The sequence below is a fragment of the Salmo salar genome, chromosome ssa03 (assembly GCF_905237065.1).
Source record: "Salmo salar chromosome ssa03, Ssal_v3.1, whole genome shotgun sequence".
Lineage (NCBI taxonomy): Eukaryota > Metazoa > Chordata > Actinopteri > Salmoniformes > Salmonidae > Salmo > Salmo salar.
In genome coordinates this window covers 53,527,756-53,549,775 of record NC_059444.1, presented here as the reverse complement: position 1 = coordinate 53,549,775, position 22,020 = coordinate 53,527,756, and the positions used below count along the sequence as shown (strand labels likewise).

Here is a 22,020-nt window from a genome sequence, read left to right as displayed (position 1 = left end):
CTTATTGTTTTCGAACGTGAACGTGGCATCCTGTACTGGATCTGAGCAGTATGTTGTGTATTGTAGCCTAAAGTTATATCATTTACTTCCACCTAAACTAATTACTTCCACCTAAACTATATAATTCACTTCCACCTAAACTAATCCTTAAACCATTTTTTTACTGATTTGTTTGTATTGTTATGAAGGGAAATTAATAACCATAGAACAGGAAAAGAAATAGGCCTCGCATTCTCTTCTATCTAGTGGTGTAAAGTACTTAAGTAAAAATATTTTAAAGTACTACTTAAGTAGTTTTTGTGGGTATCTGTACTTTACTATTTATATTTTTGACTACTTTTACTCCACTACATTCCTAAAGAAAATAATGTACTTTTTACTCCTTACATTTGCCCTGACACCCAAAAGTACTCGTTACATTTTTAATGCTTAGCAGGACAGGAAAATTGTCTAATTCACACACTTATCAAAAGAACATCCCTGGTCATCCCTACTGCCTCTGATCTGGCAGACTCACTAAACACAAATGCTTCCTTTGTAAATTATGTCTGAGTGTTGAATTGTGACCCTGGCTATCCGTCAATAACAAATACAAAAAATAAATTTGTGTCATCTGGTTTTCTTAATATAAGACATTTTAAATGATTATACTTTTACCTTTGATCCTTAAGTACATTTAAAACCAACTACTTTTAGACTTACTCAATTAGTATTTTACTGGGTGACTTTTACTTTTACTTTAGTTATTTTTCTTTTAATGTATCTTTACTTTTACTCAAGTATGAAAATTGGGTACTTTTTTCACCACTGCTTCCATCTCCTGTTTTAAGTGATCGGTTAGTTATTCAGCGAAAGGAATCACCTTGGAACGGAAAAGAAATAGGCCTTAACGTTCTTCTCTTCCATAATTAGATGAAAATAGTTCAGAGGTAATCCTCTCACAGGATGCGTCCCAAATGACACCCTTTTCCCTACATAGTGTATTACTTTTGATCGGAGCCTTATGGGCCCTGGTCGAAAGTAGTGCACTATATAAGGAATAAGGTACCATTTGGGATGTAGTCACAATGTTACCGCTGAGAGAGCTCTTGGAACTTTCAAGGCCATCATGTGATGTGATTGGGAGATCTGTGTGCCTGCTGAGAATTCTGTGTTTTCTGTGTGGTTTGCAAAGCTTGAGCGTTGACTGGAAAGTGGAAAGAAAGGAAATCAAGGCCTAGGCTCCTATTTCACATGTTTATTTTAGTACGATTTGGGGGTTTGTGGCAGTCCATGTGTTTTATTTTGATAGACGTTTCTTATAATTTGGTGGGCTACTTTTTGTTCAAAACCACACAGGGTAGGCCTACTTGAGACCTGGGATAAAAATGCCTACATTGCATTATCATTTATGGCACCTAGGCCATGTATGCACCTGTTTAATTAAAACGTATAGGCCTACATTGCATATAAATCTCAAAATCCATCATTGTTGGCGTTTTCTTTTACCTATATGATAGGTTTCATGGTCAGAGGACAATATTTGGAGACAACTGTATGGAAACCTCCTGTAGGCTATTTGCTCTATTCAACACGGCAAGTTTCACCGACCTAATTCATATTATGCCCTACCTAATGCACCTGTCATCATACCGCTACCTGCTGGTCGCGTCCACACGATTCAGAACCCGCCCCTTCACTCTTCCTCAAACGCGATTGGTCAGTCGGCTGAGTGAGTGATGCCATTGTGGAGCACCTGGAAATCAGTCATCGGCGGGGCTCCAGCCTACTGTAGAGCGCTAACCAAACGTTAGCAATGCGGACGGCGAAACGGGAAATAATACGCCTTTATTTATTTATTTTTATAACCCGATGTGTTGGGGCTTCAGTAGGGCTTTAAGACCGCGCGCCTTCATTTTATGACAATTTTTTGGGGGTCTGTAAATCAGGAGAGAAACGGGATATATCCTGAGCTGGGGCCCATAGTGTCTGGATATTTCCTGAGAAAACGATTACACACATCCGTGTTCCTCAGCCCCAGTGTTATGGAATAGGAAAAATAAAAGAATGAATGCTTGATTTGAATCTTTTTCTTTCGCCACCAACTATTTTCAAGGTCTCTATCCCCCTCCGGTTACCACGGCCTGTCTGCGGACTTGCTATGGTGGACTCCAACGCGATGAGGAAGACTTTTGTAGTCCCGGACATAAAACCTTTGGATCTGTATGATTGTACCAGGGCAAAAATATGCGCAAGTGTGGGATGGGTCTTGGCTAAATCTTACGGCAATGCAGGTATGTGGCCTAGGCTATTGTAGCCGAACGTTTCTAATGTTTTGTTCTGTGTTTTTCCTACATTCCCCTCCCTCCCATGTAATCCAACATTGTTCCCCGACTGTCAGTGTAATGAAAAGCGCGTGCATGAAGGTGGACTGACTGCGCGTTGTGTAAACTCAGCGATTTTGGGCACACAAAGAGTAGCCTACAGTACGTTTAGAGGTGGGACAGAGAGCGTGTGTGGGATGTAGCCCTACTCGGCACCCCATTTCAATCCGAATAGCGGTCCTTTCTCGGATTCCCAGGTGTTGTGCCTGAGAATTTGTATAACGTCGAAAATATATCCTTACAACATGCTAAAAACAGACGCACTGTTGTTTTTGTTTGGATCACAGCAGCCTATTTGATCTACAGTAGTTGATTTAAGACCCAGGTCGCTGCTGTGCCAATTTCGACTGGTGCATTGAGGCCCCCCTAGAGAATGGTGACGAGGCATCGGTTTTGACAGCTTGTCTAATTTCAGTCACCAATAATGGATCGAACTATTTTAATTTGGGCTGGCGAGTAACTCCGGGACCAAAAAATATCCTGACCTGAACCGAGTGTTCACCACTGAAAAACACATAGGCTATTGTCAGGTCAGCTGCTGAACAAATGGCGTGAGATTTTAATAATGTATCCAAATATAATATAACAGGAGGTATCGATAATGGTCTATTTCTCTATAATAATGCTAATGGTAGTAGACTGAACGCTCAAGGGGCGCGTGGAGCCTACTGAAACCACCCGTTCTCTTTCGGTGACGCGCATACACACCCACATAAAGATCATCGGTTTGTTGGATATGTCTACTACACTATTTAAACGAAACCTGTTTTAGTTGTGTATATAGGCCGCCTACCCTCCCCAGTTGAATGAACATCTTATACTGAACAAAAATATAAACGCAACAGTTTCAATGATTACAGTTCATATAAGGAAATCAGTCAATTAAAATGAATTCCTTAGGCCCTAATCTATGGATTTCACGTGACTGGGCAGGGGCACAGCCATGGGAGGGCATAGGCCCACCCACTTGGGAGCCAGGCCCAGACAATCAGAATTAGTTTTACCCCACAAGAGGGCTTTATTACATACAGAAATACTCCTCAGTTTCATCAGCTGTCCAGGTGGCTGGCCTCAGACGATCCCGCAAGTAAAGAAGCCTGATGTGGAGGTCTTGGGCTGGCGTGGTTACAAATGGTCTGCAGTTATGAGGCCGGTTGGAAGCACTGACAAATTCTCTAAAACGGCAGTTTATGGTAGAGAAATGAACATTCAATTATCTGGCAACAGCTCTGGGGGATATTCCTGCAGTCAGCATGCTAATTGCATGCTCCCTCAAAACTTGAGACATCAGTGGCGTTGTGTTGTGTGACAAAACTGCACATTTTAGTGGCCTTTTATTGTCCCCAGCACAAGGTGCACCTGTGTAATGATCATACAGTTTAATCATCTTCTTGATATTCCACACCTGTCAGATTGATGGATTATCTTGCCAAAGGAGAAGAGCTCACTAACAGGGATGTAAATACATTTGTGCACACAATTTGAGAGAAATAAGCTTTTTATGCTCGAAACATTTCTGGAATATTTTACTTCAACTCATGAAACATGGCACCAACACTTTGCATGTTGCGTTTTATATTTTTGTTCAGTATAGATGGGAAAGGACAGAACCAATAACCAACCACCATACACCTGCATGTTTGTATTACTTATAATAGGAGGATATGGAGTACTCTTACCAAGTGCTCTCTTACTATATGTAAGCTCTCTTATTGGTCAACCCTAGCTACAGTCCAGAACACTTGATTAATGCATAGTCCTACTGCACATAAGACATTCTACTACACTTAGTAAACAGTGGAGAACAATGCCCATCTTGGTTAAAAAGGGCTTCATTTGGAAATCCTGTAACGATAACCTTCCTTCACATTCCTGAAATGTAAACAAAGGTCCCTGATTTCCCCGGCTAGCCAGGGATAATGAAAAGAGCTTGGGAGTACCCTGACTGAATTCATGCTAATAAACACACACACACACACACACACACACACACACACACACACACACACACACACACACACACACACACACACACACACACACACTAAGATGTCTCTAGTTTTGTGAGACATCAAGCATACGAATTGATATCTGTTCTCTCTGTAAAAAATCGAATAATAATAAAAACAAAAAAAAGAAATTAGTTTTTGTACACAGGGGTCAGAGAATACGAGAGAGAGCAACTCATGGAATGGGTGAACAGATAGATATGAAAGACAAAACCCCATGCTCTGTCAAACTCAATGTGACTTCCCTGGTTAAATAAGGAATGAATGACTATTGATTAGCCTACTTGATCTGTCTGTCTCTGTCTGTCTGTCTGTCTGTCTGTCTGTCTGTCTGTCTGTCTGTCTGTCTGTCTGTCTGTCTGTCTGTCTGTCTGTCTGTCTGTCTGTCTGTCTGTCTGTCTGTCTGTCTGTCTGTCTGTCTGTCTGTCTGTCTGTCTGTCTGTCTATCTGATCTGATCTGATCTGATCTGATCTCAGAGTTCCCAGTGAACAAAGGTTATAAAAACATCTCTTGTTTGTTCACTGTGCCTGAAACCTGTCGTTGCTTTGTAGCTCCACCTTGCTAGAGCTGTGTCCTGTTCATAATTATGACTCATGTTCTCATCATCAGTGTGTCTTGGGTTGGGTGTGAGACTGAGTCAATAAGTGAGGAGGATCTAAGGAGGATCTAGCGCTGCATCTCGACTCTCTACCCTTCTGCCCTAAGTGTTTACTTGTTCATCTCCCTTGTGGATTTAAAAGGAAATGAATGGTAAAAGAAATATGGTGGAAACTACCTCTGTGCTGTAGCACATGCTTACAGCATGTAAATGCAGGGTTGTGTTCAGTGAAGTTGAAAACGTATTCAAACGCAATAAAACAATGAGGTGCTACTACCTGAACTTGGCCAAACAGACTGATTTTCATTTTCCGTTGCAAAACCGTTTGCTACGGTGTGCCCTACTGAACCTAACCCTGGTCTATGATGGGGAAGGGTATTCATGTTGAAGCTTAGGATGTCATTATGCTGTGGCTCTGTGGGCATTTATAGGTCAGTAGGGGATCCCTGCTATGCTCTGTTCTGGGATGGTCCCTGGTCCACCATAGTGTCTGTCTGTCTGTCTGTCTGTCTGGAAAATGTTGCACACAGATGGTAGGATCAGGACCACCTACCTACCCGTTTTACAGATCCTTCATGAGCTATACAAAATCGTGTCATAGCAGAGGCTTTAATTATCCAAATTATCTAAAGCGACTTACTGAACTGCTGACATTCACACTATACAGTGCATTTGTAAAGTATTCAGACCCTTTGACTTTTTCCACGCTTTATGTTACAGCCTTATTCTAAAATGGCCTTATTCTAAAATTGTTTTTCACCCCCTCATCAATCTACACACCCCATAATGACAAAGCAAAACCCTTCTTTTTTAAATAATAAACTTAAGTATGACGTTTCCATAAGTGTTTATTTAAACCCTTTACTCAGTACTTGAAGCACCTTTGGCAGCGATTACTGCTTTGAGTCTTCTTGGGTATGACCCTACAAGCTTGGCACACCTGTATTAGGGGAGTTTCTCCCATTCTTCTCTGCAGATCCTCTCAAGCTCTGTCAGGTTGGATGAGGAGCGTCACTGCACAGCTATTTTCATGTCTCTCCAGAGATGTTAGACCGGGTTCAAGTCCGGGCTCTGGCTGGGCCACTCAAAGACATTTAGAGACTTGTCCAGAAGCCAATCCTGTGTTGTCTTGGCTGTGTGCTTAGGGTTGTTGTCCTGTTGGAAGGAGAAGCTTTGCCCCAGTCTGAGGTCCTGTGCACTCTGTATCAGGTTTTCATGAATGATCTCTCTGTACTTTGCTCCGTACATCTTTTCCTTGATCCTGACTAGTCTCCCAGTCCCTGCCGTAGAAAAACCTCCCCACAGCATGGTGCTGCCACCACCATGCTTCACCGTTGGGATGATGCCAGGTTTCCTCCAGACGTGACGCTTGGCGTTCAGCCCAAAGAGTTCAATCTTGGTTTCATCAGACCAGAGAGTCTTGTTTCTCATAGTCTGAGAGTCTTTAGGTGCCTTTTGGCAAGCTCCAAGTGGGCTGTCATGTGCCTTTTTACTGAGGAGTGGCTTCTGTCTGGCCACTCTACCATAAAGGCCTGATTGGTGGAGTGCTGCAGAAATGGTTGTCCTTCTGGAAGGTTCTCCCATCTCCACAGAGGAGCTCTGTCAGAGTGACCATCGAGTTCTTGGTCACCTTCCTGACCAAGGCCCTTCTCCCCTGATTACTCAGTTTGGCTGGGCGGTTCCAAACTTCTTCCATTTAAGAATGATGGAAGCCATTGTATTCTTGGGGACCTTCAATGCTGAATTTTTTGTTGTTGGTACCCTTCCCCAGATCTGTGCCTCGACACAATCCTGTCTCGGACCTTATGGCATGGTTTTTGCTCTGACATGCAATGTCAACTGTGGGACCTTATATAGACAGGTGTGTGCCTTTCCAAATCATGTCCAAGCAATTGAATCTACCACAGGTGGACTCAAATCAAGTTGTAGAAACATCCCAAGGATGATCAATGGGAACAGGATGAATTTTGAGTCTCATAGCAAATGCTCTGATACATTTAAACTCAGTTTTTCATAATTCCTGACAATTAATCCTAGTAAAAATTCCCTGTCTTAGGTCAGTTAGGATCACCACTTTATTATAAGAATGTGAAATGTCAGAATAATAGTCGAGAGTGATTTATTTCAGCTTTTATTTCTTTCATCACATTCCTAGTGAATCAGAAGTTTACATACAGTCAATTAGTATTTGGTAGCATTGCCTTTAAAATGTTTAACTTGGGTCAAACGTTTCGGGTAGCCTTCCACAACCTTCCCACAATAAGTTGTGTGAATTTTGTCCAATTCCTCCTGACAGAGCTGGTGTAACTGAGTTAGGTTTGTAGGCCTACTTCCTCGCACACACTTTTTCAGTTCTGCCCACAAATGTTCTATAGGGTTGAGGTCAGGGCTTTGTGATGACCACTCCAATACCTTGACTTTGTTGTCCTTAAGCCATTTTGCCAGAACTTTGCTTGGGGTCATTGTTCATTTGGAAGACCCATTTGCGACCGAGCTTTAACTTCCTGACTGATGTCTTGAGATGTTGCTTCAATATATCCACATCATTTTCCTTTCTCATGGTGCCATCTATTTTGTGAAGTGCACCAGTCCCTCCTGTTACAAAGCACCCCCACAACATGATGCTGCCACCCCCATGCTTCACGGTTGGGATGGTGTTCTTCGTCCTCCAAACATAACGATGGTCGTTATGGCCAAACAGTTCTATTTTTGTTTCATCAGACCAGAGGACGTTTCTCCAAAAAGTACCATCTTTGTCCCCATGTGCAGTTTCAAACCATAGTCTGGCTTTTTTATGCCGGTTTTGGAGCAGTGGCTTCTTCCTTGCTGAGCGGCCTTTCTGGTTATGCCGATATAGGACTCATTTTACTGTGGATATAGATACTTTTGTACCGGTTTCCTCCAGCATCTTCACAAGGTCCTTTGCTGCTGTTCTGGGATTGATTTGCACTTTTCGCACCACAGTACGTTCATCTCTAGGAGACAAAACGCGTGTCCTTCCTGAGCGGTATGACGGCTGCGTGGTCACATGGTGTTTATACTTGCATACTCTTGTTTGTACATATGAATGTGGTACCTTCAGGCATTTTGAAATTGCTCCCAAGGATGAACCAGACTTTTTTCTTTGAGGTCTTGGCTGATTTCTTTAGATTTTCCCATGATGTCACGCAAAGAGGCACTGCGTTGAAGGTAGGCTTTGAAATACATCCACAGGTACACCTCCAATTGACTCAAATGATGTCAATTAGCCTATCAAGCTGCTAAAGCCATGACATAATTTTCTGGAATTTTCCAAGCTGTTTAAAGGCACAGTCAACTTAGTGTATGCAAACTTCTGACCCACTGGAATTGTGATACAGTGAAATAATCTGTCTGTAAACAATTGTTGGAAAAATGACTTGTCATGCACAAAGTAGATGTCCTAACCGACTTGCCAAAACTATAGTTTGTTAACAAGAAACTTGTGGAGTGGTTGAAAAACGAGTTTTAATGACTCCATCCTAAGTGTATGTAAACTTCTGACTTCAACTGTGTTAAATAAGGTATTTCTGTTTTAGATTTTGAATACATTTGCAAACATTTCAAATAAACAGTTTTCGCTTTGTCGTTATGGGGTATTGTGTGTAGATTGACGATAAAAAAAAAAAACTATTTTAGAATAAGGCTGTAACATAACAAAATGTGGAAAAATTCAAGGGGTCTGAATGCACTGTATGTATGTCTCATAATTGAGGCATTCAAATCTTGGGGTATTTATATCAAAATTGTTATACACAAACCAGTAATAGTTTTTAAATGTAACATTTTTCATTTAAATTATTCCTTATTTAACCAAAGATGTCACATTGAATTTGACAGAGCATGGCAGTTGCAATGCCAGGATAGTGGGTTTGATTCCCGGGACCACCTGTGCGTAAAATGACTACAATCATGACTGTAAGTCCCTTTTGATAAAAGCGTCTGTTAAATGGCATATTATTATCTTTTTCAGTACGCCCTAGTTTTAATAGACAAGAATGCTGGTAACCCATGATGTCTGAAGTGTGTGTAGTTAACCTCAACCTGTAGACATCAAAACCCTGAGGCCTGTAGTTATTTCGAGGGGTGTTTCAGGCAATCGGCATATCAACCTGAACCAGAGAGGGGTCATGTGGAACATTAGCCTAGTCCACAGGATAATAACATGTTTACCATTAGTTACCAGTCTTAAAATAAGGCCTGTCTTTGTCCTAAAAGCACTCAGCCTCTCCCACTGTATAATGAAGGTTTTGATGTTCCTGTGAACATGCTGTGGAGGGATATCACCACAGGGACAACGAATCAACAATTGTCGACAACAACATGTTGGTCGATGTTATATAAATTAGTTTTGATATTTTCTAGGATAATCGTTTGAAGTACATCATCTTTGATTATAGATACTAATTTGGATGTTCTCACTTAAAGCCGACATTTTGAGACTGTGCTTTCTCCCTCCCTCCCTCCCTCCCTCCCTCCCTCTTAGTGCTTACCTTGCACAGTTGCGCATATCAGAGTTCTTTCTGAATTATTTAAGGTGTAGACATGTTCATGAACGGTCTTCGCAGGCCAGCCTGAGTACGCTGGACCCCGGCCCTAATCAGGAAATGTGTGGGCCTCTGTCTGCTTCTGGCAGCTGCTTTGTTCGGCCCTTAATTAAAACTAAGTGGTCTTAATGTGTTCACTGTTCCCATGACAACCCTTCTGAAATGTAACGCTGGTCAGCCAGCCAGTAAACCAGTCAGTTTGTCTGCCAGCCAGTCCGTCAGTCAGTGCTCTACCTGGTGTACAGTTAACTGGAATGGAGAGGGACAGAATCGATCCTTACAGAATCTTACCCATAATGACGCTTCGATTGAAACTAGGGCCAGCCTCTGTGTGTAGTTCTATTTCAGTGTTTCAGTTTGTGACTGTCCATTTGTTGATGGCCACATGTCTGAGATTTATGACAAGACAGACCAGTCGGGCTAATTCAATCGATCAATTATAAATAGGACTACATGGAGCTCTGCTCTGGCGCATCCCCCTGCCACTTCCTGTCAGTAGTGGGGTTGGGGTGTAGTAGACAACACAGAGCAGAGCTCTTTTATATTCTACTCCATCACTACCTTTACCTCAATTTACCTTACACAAGCACTATAAGTGAATAGACTAAGTTGTTTGAGCCTTTTGTGTGTTACTCACCAAATTTGCATGATATTTTTTTTTTATTACAACCCAGCTCGTGTATGACCTTTTGACCCCTCACTTAGACCAATAGGTATTCCCTGACCCCTGACCTGTTATAGTGATAGTTGAGCGGCTGCTTCCCTGGAACCAGTTTCCCGGTTAATACACTCTCACTCAGCTTACACAGAGTCAGACAGGTTAGTGTTTGCTATCAAAATACTATCCTCTTGTGGGTGTATGGATATCAATGTCCTGGTGACATTGTTATCCTCCATTTACTGCTGACTCGTTACACTTTTCCTGCTTTCCACTCACTCTTCTTTTTTTTTCTTCTCACTCATATTCAATTTCCTTTGTGTCCTAAGTGGTTTTTTTTTTTTCATACAAAGTGTGAACGGCTGTGTTGTGTTACTTGAAAGAGAGCAGGTGTGCTGCAGGCCTTTTTTTAAAACTGCGGTTCCCAATACCTGAAATCCCATTTGCAAAATGTCTATTTCCAGGCTGCTGCTTCCCTGTCTGTCTGTTTCAACCTGGTGATGTGTGTGACACAGACTGTCCGTTCATCCTTCTGGACCGTCCCACAGGGAAATTATGTCTGTATCGACTGGATCCATCTTGCTTTGCATCCTACTTTGCATTATGTCATTATTTTTTTTATTTTTTCTCCACGTCCTATAGTGACGTCCTGGTGGTGCATGGTGGAACTGTACTGAAAATCCTGAGAACATTATTATTCCACGTGCAGTGTCTGAAAACGCCTTGTGTGTTCAATGCGGTATCTTATGTTGCATTTCAATAGTCTGGCAACTTGGCGGGCCAATGTGCTTCCTTCCATCAGTCCAGTTCTTTTGAATCAGAGTGGAGGAGGGAAAGGAGATGAGAAAAGGTCAACTGCTTTAGACTATTGAGATGCACCTGTAGTTTAACCTCCCTCACTTGGTCAGTCAGTTTGCATGAAACGTTTATACTGCTAACAATGCCCTGTGGTTTAACCACAATGGAACATTCACACACCCCAATGTAATCTTTCTCTATTTGACATACTAGTATTCTACACCTGGGTTGTGTTCAGTTGGGGGTGAAAACCTTTGAGGAAACGGAGTGGTACTTCATGAACTTGTCCCATAAGAACACAGATGATTGTTTTTGTTTTCTGTTGCGAAACATTGTAGTGGTGAAGTCAGTGACAGTACAGAAAGCCGGAGGGAGGTGAATGGAATGTTGTTTTGGGGGAAAGGCGTCCCATGCTATTTTGTGCCCTAAATAAAACCATTAACTTAATTCAAGGAACCCTAATGACAAAACGACAACATGGTCGGGCGACTCCCTTTATCCATCAATCTCCTCTGATCTTCTCACGAGTCAGAGTTCACCATGTGATGTCCCTTTTTAAGTCTCCTTTCGGATACTAAGCTAACTGTTCCCTTTTCATTGTTTTCAGCCTTCCAACTGTTTACCGTAGGGTTGGAAAATTAGTCTGTGTGTAGGCTGCGTTTACTGTCCATCGAATAGGCCACGTAGGTCTCATCTAGGGCTGTGGCGGTCATGAAATGTTGTCAGCCGGTGACTGTCAAGCAAATGACAGCCAGTCTCACGGTAATTGACCGTTAATTAACATAAACACATTTAGCATCTCCTGGCTTCCACGCATGGCCTACAAGCCACTGATGCAGACCTGTGGAACATCTACATTTTAAAAAGTCTAATAAATCCATGTAATATAGCCTACACCTTCACAATAAATCTATTATTTATTTTTGACAGGTCTAAAGAAACAAGCTATAAAGAAAATGTAGTCTATTTCAAAAGAACAGAATAGCATTCGTTGAGTTGTCTGTATGTTAGGTCGTGATCTGGCTATGCCATATGGCTGTGGGCTACACTAGTTCATTTAGCAGGCAAGATTTGCTTAGAATTCCGTGGCATTATTTTATATACACTTTGCCATATTATTTTATATAAGAATATATGAAGAATACAATTGAACATAGCTGAATATTTTCTCCAAACGATTTGAGGGAGTGCACACATGCGGCTATTCTGTGTTGAGCAGTTAACAAAGAGACAGGTATACCTATATGCTTAATTAAGAGTTATTTATGTAACTTTAGTTGTGATACAAAGGTTGGGCTATATGCTTTGATTTGTAGTACATTCTAAGGCTGTATGATGCGACTAATGATGATTTGAAAAAAGTTGCATGAAAGGCATGAGCTCTACTTTATTTGCGCAGGCTGTACACACTTCATCAGTCTCTCATTCACAATTTTGACAAGCACTTGATAATGCCTCGAATTTCCCAGCTGCATCCCCTTTACGTGGCTGTAATGCCCCAACAAATCTTGCATGCATACTTATCCAATTCCAAGGTGCACATTTAAGATATTGGAAGAACTGTCCACATTTACTTTTCGTTAGCCAACAAGATGAGTAGGCCTATCAACTTTTGTACCTTGGGGGTAGTAGATTGTCAATAGTACAAAAGTTGACCTATTCTGTGTAAGAAAGAAATATTCCAAACATAGTCTGGGACAGTTGTGGGATGCGATCGATCCCAAATTAATACAACCACTAGCATCAAAGAAACGTTTTTATGCAATGAGGCTGACGCAACAGATCAGAACGTTTTGCTTAAAATGTTGATAAACTGTTAGGCTATATCTTCACATTATAAGCTGCGTATGTTTGCCAGTTAAGTCTACCTGTTGTAAAGCGGATGAATGTGCTTAACTTCTTTCAATTATTTGGCCACTTTAGTTGTGATACAAACCTTATCAAAACACACAGGCCTATGGGCTAGGCTACATGAGGTGTGCGACTAGGATTTGAAAAAGTGGCAAAAAAAAAGGCATGCGCTGTTTCTTGCCTTACTGCACACAAGTGGTAATATATAATCCACAAGGAATACGCTAATATTGTCACCCATCAGACTGTTCTTGATTTAATCTTGTCTTTACATATAATATGTGTATGAAATTTGTTTTGGATTCAGAATGGACCATTATCATGCTCCTGTCTCTAAACAGGGTCAGCTGGAAATAAAATACATGTCTCTATGCACATACATAGCGAATGGAGGACGCTTTTCCCGGGGTTCATTTTCATGCCAGCCAGGTAGGCTATACTCCTGTTGTAAAGAGAAGCAATGTGCTTAATATTAGGAAAGTTGAGAAATAAATATAGTAGCCTACAGAAATTTTGCGCAACAGGAGCTTGTGGGCTCTCATGAAGTGTTTGATTTAGATTTTCGATTACATTTGCATTGATGTACGAGTGATTTAAAGGGACAATAGAGTGCTGAGTACCAGGCAGTTAGCAAGTTTGGTAGGCTAGTAATGACCATCGGTAGCATCAGAGCTTGGAGAAGCCTAACTACCTTGATTAAACGGTCACGTGGAATTTCACTGCCGTCATGACTCGTGACCGCCGGTGTGGCGGTAATACGGTCACACCGTAACAGCCCTAGTCTTATCCACTCTGAATACGGCCAAACCAGTTTAAGAGCGTGTCAGATGTAGATTTTCAGGTTCATGTTTGTATGGGGTTTTGTGTGTGGTGTGTGTGTGTGTGGCCGTGTTTACTGAAAACCAGTCCAAGTTGTGTTTACTTTGTGCTCTTCATCATCTTCCTGGACTGTGCGTCACATCATGTGCTGCGCTAAAGGGACTTATTTCCTACATGGTGCTGTGTGCTCCATTGAGGTGGAAACCTAGTGCCCGCCTGAAATGGTACCCTATTCCCCTTATAATGCACTGACCTGAGCTAGTCAAAAGTAGTGCACTATAAAGTGAATATGGTGCCACTTGGGGCGGAGACACTGTTTTGGTTTGCCCTTTTGCAAGGTTCAGGTGACTTTCTTGTCCTAGCTGCACTGTGAGAAATGTGCCACAAAGCATAGGTTTCTATCAACTCTGTTCAGAAGTCGCCTCAGCTGCCCTCAGCTGAAAATAAAACACCAGGGTCATGTCCAACGGGGCACACAAGCGAAAACCAACGTTAGCTTTTCTTAATGGTTAGGCCAAGGTAGTCTGTTTTCTTCTGTTGATGCCTAATGAACAAGGCCCTGGTTATCTACCAGTACCACAGGGCTCTGTCTGGTAATTCTCAGACGCTGACGTTAACCTCTGGGCCTGGATGTCGTGTCGTTTCACTCCTCTTGACCCAGACTGATAATGGGGTTCCATACTGATCGCATCCCAAATGGCCAGGGTAGTGCACTATATAAGGAGTGGGGTGCCATTTTGGATGCAACCACTGACTGACTGACTGATGTGGGGTTGGAAATGGAATGTACCACAGTGTCGTTCCCGTGGGGGAAGAATGACACTATCAGACCTGAACTGCTGATGGAACACTTACAGACAGGGAAATGGAGGGAGGAGTTGATACTAGCCCCTAGGAAAGATGACATTGTAACCGGTGTATCATGCCTGTCTCTGTAACCTTGTCTGTCTCCTGCAGGCCCTATGATTGGCTGGCTGGATTTGCTGTGGAAAACACAACACCGAGACGCACGCCACACGCACACACAAATGCACGCCACACGCACACACAAACGCACATACAGGTGCACATACGCTCGCACACACCTTCGTTTAACCCCTACTCAGCTCTTCACTCAGATTGTAGTTGCAAGGTAGTCTAGCGTCGTCTATCCATACTCTATACCTTCATTATACACTGAATGTACAAAACATTAGGAACACCTTCCTAATATTGAGTTGCACCCCCACCTTTTGCCCTCAGAACAGCCTCAATTCGTCAGGGCATGGACTCTACAAGGTGTCGAAAGTGTTCCACAGGGATGCTGGCCCATGTTGACTTCAATGCTTCCCACATTTGTGTCAAGTTGGCTGGATGTCCTTTGGATGGTGGACAATTCTTCATACACACAGGAAACTGTTGAGTGTGAAAAACCCAGCAGCGTTGGAGTTCTTGACGCACTCAAACTGGTGTGCCTGGCACCTACTAACATACCTTGTTCAAAGGCACTTAAATCTTTTGTCTTGCCCATTTACCCTCTGTGCACACAACCCATGTCTCAATTGTCTCAAGGTTTAAAAATCCTTCTTTAACCCGTCTCCTCCCCTTCATCTACACTGATTGAAGTGGCTTTAACAAGTGACATCAATAAAGGATCATAGCTTTCAGCTGGATTCACATTTACATTACATTTACATTTAAGTCATTTAGCAGACGCTCTTATCCAGAGCGACTTACAAATTGGTGCATTCACCTTTATGATATCCAGTGGAACAACCACTTTACAATAGTGCATCTAAATCTTTTAAGGGGGGGGGGGGTTAGAAGGATTACTTTATCCTATCCAAGGTATTCCTTAAAGAGGTGGGGTTTCAGGTGTCTCCGGAAGGTGGTGATTGACTCCGCTGTCCTGGTCAGTCTGTCATGGGAAAGAGCAGGTGTTCCTAGTGTTTTGTATACTCGGTGTATAATTGATGAGGAAACATTCACTTTAAGTTTGTTTCTATTATATACTAAGAGATAAACAGAATGTGTTTATCTGACAATAGGACTTTAAACTGTGTTTTGCCAATGATATTGTTAGGACTTTGAACGTTGTGTTCCTGTCACATATCCAGAACAAACAGCTGAGAGATTGTGTCTTGAGATGGCACCCTATTCCTTTTTAAAGACCTCTGGTATTAAGGGTGTGAAAGTTGAGATCCTTAATGTTAAGAAAAATCCTAAACCTAATTATAAAAAAATACAAAAATAATACAAAAATGTAATAATGTTTTTGTAGATGCAGAAAGTAAACAGCATAGTGGGTCAATTTCCGTGACCCACAGCCACGCTGCGAACCTGTGCACATGCGCAGATACTTTGTGTGACTGCGAGAGCGAAGCGTTGAATCTCGCTCAATCAGCAATATCCTATTCATTGATGATTACTGAAGTTGCGAGACATGGTAAAGCCAAGAAATCTGCGAGATACAGCATGCAATTGTGAGATACAGCTTTTAATTTCCGATAGATAGTCCATTGTTCTGTCTGTCTGGTAGCCGACATGCCTATTAGGGCCGTGACGATACCAGCATCGCAATATTTTTTTCCATGGCAAAAATGTAAACACGAAGCAGATCAAACTAGTTGGTCCTTTAAAAACTAAATGTGACTATATATGACAACATAATGATGTTTCCAACATTACGGCTGAGTGGAGGATGTTATAGCAGCAAAATGAGGGACCAACTCCATATTAATGCCCTTGATTTTGGAATGAGATTTTCGACGAGCAGGTGTCCACATACTTTTGGTCATGTAGTGTATCACGATACTGGTATCGTTCCCAGCGCCCTACTGCCTATACTGTGCACCTCCGTTCTCTCTCTCTGTCCCTCGCTAGCTCGATATGAAAGATGCGAGTGTTTTGATTAGTTGCCGTACTTCCGAGAACAGTCTCTTCCAAAAATACTGAATCCTACCGGAATCGAATCTTGACTCTCAGAAAGGGGAGTCGACTCTTCACCACTAAGTCATTGTCGTTAACAGTTGGAAATAAATGGCAGAGAAAGGCAAATGACAGCAGCAAAGACCTGTATGGAAATACTTTGAGAAGTTAAATGAGAGCGAAATGCTAACTTTCAGAGTTGGATTTGAGGTACAGTAATCGCAGTACAGGTGTGATGCTTAACCATCTGACAGGGACGCACCGTGAGACCCAAACCCTTTCTTGCAGCAGAAAAGCTGCAGTGTGAATTCAGGTGAAATGTTGTCAAGATTTCTTATTGTTTTTAATGGAACACCGATAAAACAATGGCGCTTTTAAACGTTAAGAAAAATGTTTCATTTGTCACATCCCTATCTGGTATATTGGATGCAGTCCGGGTATCTTTTCAGGAGGACCTTGTTTTCCCTATTAATAGTGTACTCTGCTCCCACATGATTATTTCCCTCACTGTTTTTGTCCCTCTTCTCGTCCGTAGAGCATGTTCCAGTGGAGTTGCGGGAGCCCTTCTACTGTGACCAGTATGAGCAGGAGCACCTGAAGCCCCCCGTCACACGCCTCCTGCTCTCCTCTGAACTCTACTGCCGCACCTACGGTCTGCTGCAGGGGGACCAGGGGGGGTCAGGGGCCCCAAAAGACAACGCCACCCTGCTGCAGCTCCTCGCCAACAGGGGCGTGACCCCCAAAGATCAGGACGTCCCCGTGACTGACGAGGACCTCCGGCATAAACCAATCAAAATGGTAAGGGATGGGTGTGGCATATGGCGTGTTGACATGGTAATCTTGGCGTCCTGAGCCAAGTCTCGTGTTAAGTTTCGTCTGACACGAGAGACTATGGTTCGTGTTATGGGAAATAGAGGAAGATTTCTGTTTTTTTGTCTCCCAGTGATGGTAATGCCCCTGGGATGAGATTGGGGTGACTGGGGATGACTGCAGGTTCACACAGGTTCATTTGAGGGAAGATCGAAGCTGCGCTGGAAACTGCCACTGGACCGTTCCTGGTGTCACAATAATCCATCCAGCAGTGATCGATCTGGTCGTCTGTGCATACGGTCTACCTCATAGGGACACACACACACACACACACACACAGGCATTGTCTGGTCACCCTCAGCCATTACTGCTGGTCCAGGGGGAGCGGGGATGTTAAATCTGTGGAGGGGGATTGGGGTGTGTAGGTTGTGCATGTATGGGGAGGGGGTGGGTGGGTTAGGGTTGGGTCACACAGGAAGGGACTTGTTTATGCTTTGATTCCACGGATTAGGCAACATTAAAAAAAGACCCCCTTTCCGGGCCCATTCCCCGGTCCCTCCACATCACCCAAGCCGATCCCCTGAAGATGAGTGGATCCAGCTGTGAGGACCAGGGGGACGTCAGGGTGACTCCAGGGGGGGGGATTCAGTCTTAATTCTGGGTGTAGCATGGTAGGGGTGGGACTGGGAGGGAGGGCTGGGAGGTCTGGAGAAGGTAGTGATTCCGAGACAATAGGTGGCTCTGACTAGGCCTTAGATTAGAACAATAGGCAAACTCCTCAGCACCAGTGGAACCAGAGCTCCCTGTGTTAAGAGAACACGGCTCTGTTACGAGCTGGTAGCTCTCTCTCTCGCGCTCTCTCTTTCTTCTTTCTCTCTGTGTGTGTGTTTCTCTCTCTCTCTAACCACGTTTCCATTCACAGCTTTTATGCGAATCACAACAGCTGTGACGGGAAAAGGACGTTTCGGGTAAATTTGATAAATGGCAACAGATCATTTGTTCGTTCCACACGGTGGGATCTTTTTGTACCGGTTAAGTGTGTTATGTGAGAAATGGCAGTGGAAGTGCCTTTATGCACAAATGTTTATATAATAACAACATGTCGAAGTAAACATGGAGTCACGCGATGATGTGGTGTTTGGTCCTCCCACTATGACTCCATTAACCATGCAGTTTATTAGGCTAAAGATTAAAGACCGTACCTTCAGAAAGTATTCACACCCCTTGACTTCTTCTACATTTTGTTGTGTTACAGCCTGCATTTAAAATAGATTCAATTGAGATTTGGTGTCACTGGCCTACACACAATACCCCATAATGTCAAAGTGGAATTATGTTGTTAGAAATTAAATTGGTTTTTACCAATTAATTACAAATGAAAAGCTGAAATGTCAATAAGTATTCAACCCCTTTTGTTATGGCAAGCCTAAATAAGTTAAGGAGTAAAAATGTGCTTCACAAGACGCATGTACTCACTCTGTGTGCAATAATAGTATTAAACATGATTTGTTTTATGACTACCTCATCTCTGTACTAGAGGTCGACCGATTTATGATTTTTCAATGCCGATACCGATTATTGGAGGACCAAAAAAGCCGATACCGATTAATCGGGCGATTTCTATTTATTTTATTTTTTGTTAATATTCTATTTATTTATTTATTTATTTGTAATAATGACAATTACAACAATACTGAATGAAAACTTATTTTAACTTAATATAATACATAAATACTATCAATTTAGCCTCAAATAAATAATGAAACATGTTGAATTTGGTTTAAATAATGCAACAATAAAGTGTTGGAGAAGAAAGTAAAAGTGCAATATGTGCCATGTAAAAAAAGCTAACGTTTAAGTTCCTTGCTCAGAACATGAGAACATATGAAAGCTGGTGGTTCCTTTTAACATGAGTCTTCAATATTCCCTGGTAAGAAGTTTTAGGTTGTAGTTATTATAGGACTATTTCTCTCTATACGATTTGTATTTCATATACCTTTGACTATTGGATGTTCTAATAGGCACTTTAGTATTGCCAGTGTAACAGTATAGCTTCCGTCGCTCTCCTCGCTCGAACCAGGAATACATCGACAACAGCCACCCTCGAAGTAGCGTTACCCATGTAGAGCAAGGGGAACAACTACTCCAAGTCTCAGAGCGAGTGACGTTTGAAACGCTATTAGCGCGCACCCGCTAACTAGCTAGCCATTTCACATCGGTTGGGAGTTGATAGGCTTGAAGTCATAAACAGCGCAATGCTTGAAGAAATGCGAAGAGCTGCTGGCAAAACGCATGAAGGTGCTGTTTGAATGAATGCTTACGAGGCTGCTGCTGCCTACCATCGCTCAGTCAGACTGCTATATCAAATCATAGACTTAATTATAACATAATAACACACAGAAACACGAGCCTTAGGTCATTAATATGGTCGAATCCGGAAACTATCATTTCGAAAACGAAACGTTTATTATTTCAGTGAAATACAGAACCGTTCCGTGTTTTATCGAACGGGTGGCATCCCGAAGTCTAAATATTGCTGTTACATTGTACAACCTTCAATGTTATGTCATAATTATGTACAATTCTGGCAAATTAATTACGGCCTTTGTTAGGAATAACTGGACTTCACACAGTCCGCAATGACGCAGGCGGCCCAAACTGCTGTATATACCCTGACTGCTCGCACGGAACGCTAGAGAAGTGACACAAATTCATGTTAGCAGGCAATATTAACTAAATATGCAGGTTTAAAAATATATATTTGTGTATTTGATTTTAAAGAAAGGCATTGTTTATGGTTAGGTACATTGGTGCAACGACAGTGCTTTTTTTCGCAAATGTGCTTGTTAAATCATCACCCATTTGTCGAAGTAGGCTGTGATTCGATGAGAAATTAACAGGCACCGCATCGATTATATGCAACGTAGGACACGTTAGATAAACTAGTAATATCATCAACCATGTGTAGTTAACTAGTGATTATGTTAAGATTGATAGTTTTTTATAAGATAAGTTTAATGCTAGCTAGCAACTTACCTTGGCTTCTTGCTGCCCTCGCGTAACAGGTAGTCAGCCTGCAAGGCAGGCTCCTTGTGGAGTGCAATGTAAGGCAGGTGGTTAGAGCGTTGGACTAGTAACCGGAAGGTTGCAAAAACGAATCCCCGAATCCCCCCTGAACAAGGCAGTTAACCCCCGTTCCTAGGCAGTCATTGAAAATAAGAATGTGTTCTTAATCTGACTTGCCTAGTTAAATAAACGTGTAAAAAAAAAAAACGGTAAATCGGTGGCCAAAAATTCCAATTACCGATTGTTACGAAAACTTGAAATCGGCCCTAATTAATCGGCCATTCCGATTAATCGGTCGACCTCTACTCTGTACCCATGTTTTGACGTTGTCATTATTCTGGAGGGCTGAGCCTGTTCAAATAGGAACTGTGTAACATTACAGCTTCATGTCTCTTCTTTCACTATACCCAATTTAACAACAGTCTGTAATGTTAGTCTCTAACAAATTCAATATTATACGTCCTAGATTTTATTTTGAAATATGACTTAGAAATATCTTAATGAGATGTAGAGGACTTTGTAAACAATTAATGGAATTCCAACTTGAGCACAATAGACCATCATAGAATTCTCATTATACATCATGAAAGTGCTATAGTCAAAGGCTACATTTTGGCTGCATGAGCATACTTTGACATTCTCCTAATTTTTACAGTGTGACTTTAATCATATTACCCCCCCCCCCCCCCCAATACTGTATAATCTTCACTACAACATCTATGTTCTCACCCCCATCCAGCCCAGCTCCTCTAGCAGACACCCGCCCAACAGACACCGGCTCTGTGATTCGAATGCCTCGAAGTCAGTCTCTGGAGAACCTGTGTAGCTGTAGCCAGGCGTGTTTCCCTCATAGTCAGTCAGGTGAAAGTAGAACGTTCCATTACCCATGCCTCCGCCTCCGCCTCTCTCTAACTCTACCTCTCCGCTTCTCTGCCTGGTGCCTCTAACAGGGGAGCTACACTCGTCCGGCCAGCCACTTTATCAAGTGTTCTCGGCTGTGAGCAATTATTGAAAATAGAACCAGAGTGTAATGTTATGCTGAGCAGCGCACGCCTCTCGTGAAACTGCCTGGAGCTCTCTACCTGTTGTCCAGGGCACCAGGTGGTGTATTCGCTGTCTGCAGGTCCTTGTACTAATTGGACCGGTGGTGTGTGAGGGGAGAGGTGTGCTGTGCTGTCTCCTCCAGACCTGGGTTCAAATAGTATTGATGTTCTTTCAAACACTTAAGCTGCGCTCGATTGAGCTTGCCTGGCTGGCGCAATGGAACCAATGGTATAGTGGAGGTGAGAGTTGTGCTCAGCTAGTACTGTCTGTGCTGTGTTCTGTGCTCAGCTGGTGCTGTCTCAACTCCATGGGGGTGATGGTGTTGCTGCCATGCCACCAGGCCTGGGAGGCTCCCTCAGCCTCAGCTGGCCAAGAGCTGCTAGTGAGACTCACCACTGTTCGGCTACTACTGCTGCTACTCAACTTGCACTTGTAGTGCTCTCTGAGCTTGATCTGTAGACGGTGCTGCTGTCTGAGCTGGGCCGCTGCCTGGCTCTGTCAGGGGAGGAAAGTGGGTCATGCAACACGCAC

The 22,020-nt window shown here is 42.6% G+C and overlaps 1 protein-coding gene across 5 annotated transcripts in view; it reads left to right on the top strand.

Moving 5' to 3' along the window:
* The first annotated feature begins 1,728 nt into the window (after positions 1-1,728).
* Positions 1,729-22,020, top strand: part of camsap3 (calmodulin regulated spectrin-associated protein family, member 3) — a 50,348-nt gene continuing 30,056 nt past the window's right edge. For 3 of the 5 annotated variants that reach the window (XM_014192720.2, XM_014192721.2, XM_014192719.2), the window contains exons 1-2: positions 1,729-2,273; positions 17,105-17,367. In XM_014192720.2, the coding sequence (XP_014048195.2) occupies positions 2,051-2,273; positions 17,105-17,367 (486 nt within the window). In that variant the 5' untranslated portion in view covers positions 1,729-2,050. Of the gene's footprint in view, positions 2,274-15,973; positions 16,125-17,104; positions 17,368-22,020 lie in introns of those variants that run through there. The other 2 variants (XM_014192722.2, XM_045714936.1) reach the window with 2 other exon arrangements.